The 4,423-nt window shown below is 45.6% G+C and overlaps 1 gene segment (V, D, J or C); it reads left to right on the top strand.

Annotated features, from left to right (window-relative positions):
* Positions 1–272: 272 nt before the first annotated feature.
* LOC134372864 (immunoglobulin heavy variable 4-4-like) lies at positions 273–1,956 on the top strand. The segment is given in 3 exon segments: positions 273–315; positions 404–857; positions 1,929–1,956. Coding segments are annotated over 3 exon segments (525 nt in total).
* The last annotated feature ends 2,467 nt before the right edge of the window (positions 1,957–4,423 follow it).

Genomic DNA, 4,423 nt, shown 5'->3' with positions numbered 1-4,423 from the left:
TGACCATTTCCTTGCAGGCTTGAGCACTGCACCCTTAACCCATCCAGTGTCACAGGAGTAGAGTGCAGCTCAGCCAGGGCTGATTCCCAAACATGAGGACAGACTCAGCAGCTCCACACACCACCCAGGACTGGTTCACCATGAACTGGTGGCAGGCACCCCACCTCAGCCTCTCATACCCCAGGACACACATGCAAATGATCCTGGGCGCTGGCAGAACAAAAACCCTCCAGAGGCTGGGGCAGTGTGGTGGTCTTCACCCTGCAGGCACCATGCAGACGCTGGGGTTCCTTCTATGCCTGATGGCAGCTCCCTTTGGTGAGGGTCTCTGGGGCCTGCAGCTGTTTACAGGGGTCTGAGTGTCCGATGGAACAAACAGTCTGACCATGACTCTCTTTGTCCCCGGGTGTCTTGTCTGAACTGACATTGAGGGAGTCTGGCCCAGGACTGGTGAAGCCCTCGCAGACCCTGTCCCTCACCTGCACTGTCTCTGGGGGCTCTGTCACCAGCAGTGACTGGTGGCATTGGATCCGCCAGCGTCCTGGGAAAGCGCTGGAGTGGATGGGGTACTGGACAGGGAGCACGAGCTACAACTCGGCTTTCGAGGGCCGCATCTCCATCACCGCCGACGCATCCAACAACCAGTTCTCCCTGCAGCTGAGCTCTGTGACCGCCGACGACACAGCCGTGTATTGCTGTGCAAAAGACACAGTGAGGGGAAGTCAGCGTGAGCCCAGACACGAACCTCCCCGCAGGGCTCACAGACCACCAGGGGGCGCTCGGGACCACCGACCTCCGGGAGCAGCCCCAGGAGCAGGTGCAGAGAAGGGGGCTGGGGGCGAGGGGCTTCCTGTCAGGTCTGCAGCTTCCTCCCCTGCAGCCTATTTCCGTCCAGACCAAACACGCCATTCTGCTGTGCCTGCTTCTCCTTTATTTCAGTCCCCAGTGAGATTACAGTTATTTAACGCCTGTATTTCTTAAAAACTGAACAAAAATCAAGGAAAAAGCAAAGATTCAGATCCCAAACCTTTTCTTCTATTTTTAGATATATTTTTTAAAACAGTTGGTGATTTACTGTATTATTAAGAAAAAAGTACAAAGAGTCCTCACATACCCTGGACCCAGGTTTTCCTGTTATGAATGACTCACATTGCCATGGTACATTTCTTACCATTAATGAGCCAGCACTGACACATTGTTAGCAACTAACATCGTACCTCACTCGTGGTTCCCTACTGTTCCCCTCATGTCCCTTGTCTGCTTCTGTGTGGAGCCCATGTCGGATTCCACACTACGTTTAGACTGGATGTGTCCTAGGCTCTTCCATTTCCTGACGGTTTCTCAGACACCCTTCCGTAGATGACCTTACCAGCTGTCAAGAGTGCTGCTGACACCTTTTGTAGACTGTCCCTCAGTTGGGATCCGCCTGATGCTGGTCTCATGAATGGACTGAAGTTAATTGTCTAAGAAGGAACCACAGACTTGAGCAACATCCCTGTCACATCATAACGTACTATCAATGTGACATCACTGCGGAGATTGTCCTTGCTCACCTGAGTGAGGTAGTGTTTGTCAGGTGTCTGGGCTGTGAGGTCACTCCCACCCTTTCCATAATGTAGTCTTTCTAATAAAGTCACCATGTGCAGCCCATGCCTAAAAGGGGGAAGTTTTCTTCCTCCTGCTTGTGGGCAGAGGACCTCCGAGGTGTTTCAGGATATTTCTGATTTAACACAGTTTTTATATTTAAGTTTTATTCCTATTTTTGAGAATGGATTCCTGTATATTATTTCAACCTGGGTAATAATCTGGTGCTTCTTCACCCATGTTTTTGTGCACATTTTTCCTTTGTTGGCCATCGTGTGCTCTTTCAATGACTCCTGTCCCCTCTGGCGTGCCCCCATTTTTGTGGGATGGTTTTTCTTCAGCAGATCGAGCATGACCATCTGCACAAGATGATGCTTCAAACTCACTTCATGTATTTTCTTCCCAGCAGTATATTCAGCATTGCAAGAGCCATGGATCCTCTTAACGGAGAGGAAGTTCGACATCCAGATCTCACCACGATGTGTGCAAACAGCGATGGTGGTTTTGCTTCTTGGCTTCTCAGTTCACAGAACTAGGCAGCAGGTGTATGTCTAGAGAACAATGTACGTGCACGTGCGCATGAGTATTTATAGAACTAACCATCCCTACCTACACAAAGCTAAGGGTGGGCTGATGCTGAGGTCTCCAACTCTAATCCTTGGCCACATGGATCTTTCCAGCCCTGTCCCCTCACTGATCTATGAGTCCACACTCCAGCACAGTAAATCTGGATTCTACTACCTGCCCTCAATAAGTGTAAGGGTTAAATTACAGCGTACGTGTACATCACTATCAGTGATGATTGCGTGTCAACTGGAAAGCACTTCTTTACACAGTTACATTTGCCTTTACTGTTCCAGACACCACTCACTTCCAGAGCGCACTCCTGAGGACAACCATTCGCACCCTTCTCCACAGAGGTTGTTTCATATATTCAGATAATCTGCATTCTTTCTTGGGATCCTCAACACTATTTCTAGTTTTCATACAATAAGGTTGCTCTTCGGACTGTAAAATTACATGGAATTCAGTAATCGCATAATGTCATATGTTCCCCATTGCTGTATCCCACAAAGAGTTTCACTATCCTAGAAATCCCTGGAAACTAATTATATTTTAACCGTCTTTATGTCTTAACTTCTCAGGATGTTATGCAATTGGATTTGTATACTGTGTATATTTTCACACTGACTTTTTGGTGTATTAGTTTATTTTTGTGTTGCTATATCAGAATACCTGTGTCTGGCTAATTCATAAAGAAAAGAGATTTCTTTGGCTCCTGATTCTGGGGCAGCTGCATCTGATGACGGCAGCAGTCTGTTTCTTCTCATGGCAGCAAATGAAAGAAGAGCTAGTGTGTACAGATCACATGGTGTGAGCAAGCAAAACAGAGAAACTGAGGAAGCCACACCCTTTTTAATAACCTGCTCCTAAGCACATTCGTCCACTCCTGGTGAGCTCAGTCACTCTCCATGGAGGGCATTCATCCTCACCCATGATCCAAACACATCCCACTGGACCCTGCCTCCCATCACCACCACACTGAAGATCAAATTCCTACAGGAGATTTGGAGGAGACAGATATTCAATTATGCCTTGTAGCATAATGCACTGAAGATTAATCTAGTGCTCATGGCTTAATAGATCATTTCAATTTATCCATAATACTCCATTGTATGGATGTACCTCAGTATTTTTTCCCACTACAGTTGCTCATGGAATCATGAATACTTCCAAGTTTTAGTAATTTTGATAGAAGTTATCAAAACAAGTTGAGGAATTCAGCAAGATGGAAAAATAGAAGTCACCAGCGCTCATTTCCTCCCTGAAATGTCCATTTGAAAAAACATCCACACGTGAAAATATGTTCAGAAGTACTAAGGAATAGATCTGAAAGGTTACATCACCTTGACAGAGTACAGGGGGAAAAAAGACATAATGAAGACATTAGAAAGGACAGTTCTACATCAAACATGTCCCACCTCCAAAACATTCATGGAGCACCTAGTGGAGAGAGAAACCCTTCATGGAAGAAAAGACATCTGAAGTGAGCACTGACGTTCACCACATACCCCAAAACAGGCCTATCCAAGGGATACCCAGTAACAGGGCAACACCATAATCCTAAGCTCCAGGCCCACTGTACCTGGAAGACTGCCTTCTGTAATCCCAAAACCTGAAAGCCTCCTGTAGATCCAAGCTTCATGCCAGGACTCATGACCCAGGTCCATAGATACAGAGCAAGACCAAACTCTGTGCCAGGCTGTCTCCTGCCTGAGGACTCCAGCAACAAGTTCACCTGTGGACCCACCAACCAACCTGCCCAGAATTTCTAGGTGGGCTGTCAGGTGAAAGGATATCAATGCTAAACATGTTCTGTGGAGACTGATGGAGGTGCAAACTTCTTCCACTTGTGCAGTCAACTTTCCAAATCTACAAGAGCCATGAGCCATCAAATAAACATGATGCTACCAAAGTAGCAATATTAAGAACCAGTCCTGACTCAAAGAAGTGCAGATCTACAAAATGCCTAATATAGAATTCAAAATAATCATTAAATAAGTTCAGCGAGCACAAGAGAATTACAGGTGGATAATGAAACAGTATCAGGAAAACAACAAGTCAACAAAATCAGAAGTTTAATGAAGAGATAGAAAACATAATAAAAATAATTGGAAATTTTGAAGACAAAACACAACAACTGAAATGAATATTTCCAAGGGAAACATCAACAACAGATTTCCTCAAACAGAAGAAAAATTCAGTGAGCTCTGAAACAAGTTTTCTGTATTTACCTAATCAGAAGAAAGAACAGAAAAATGAAGGAAAAAGTGTAAAA

The sequence above is a fragment of the Cynocephalus volans genome, chromosome 3, assembly GCF_027409185.1.
Source record: "Cynocephalus volans isolate mCynVol1 chromosome 3, mCynVol1.pri, whole genome shotgun sequence".
In the NCBI taxonomy this organism is placed as follows: domain Eukaryota; kingdom Metazoa; phylum Chordata; class Mammalia; order Dermoptera; family Cynocephalidae; genus Cynocephalus; species Cynocephalus volans.
Note: the sequence above shows the minus strand (reverse complement) of the source record. Positions and strands in the feature narration are given on the sequence as shown.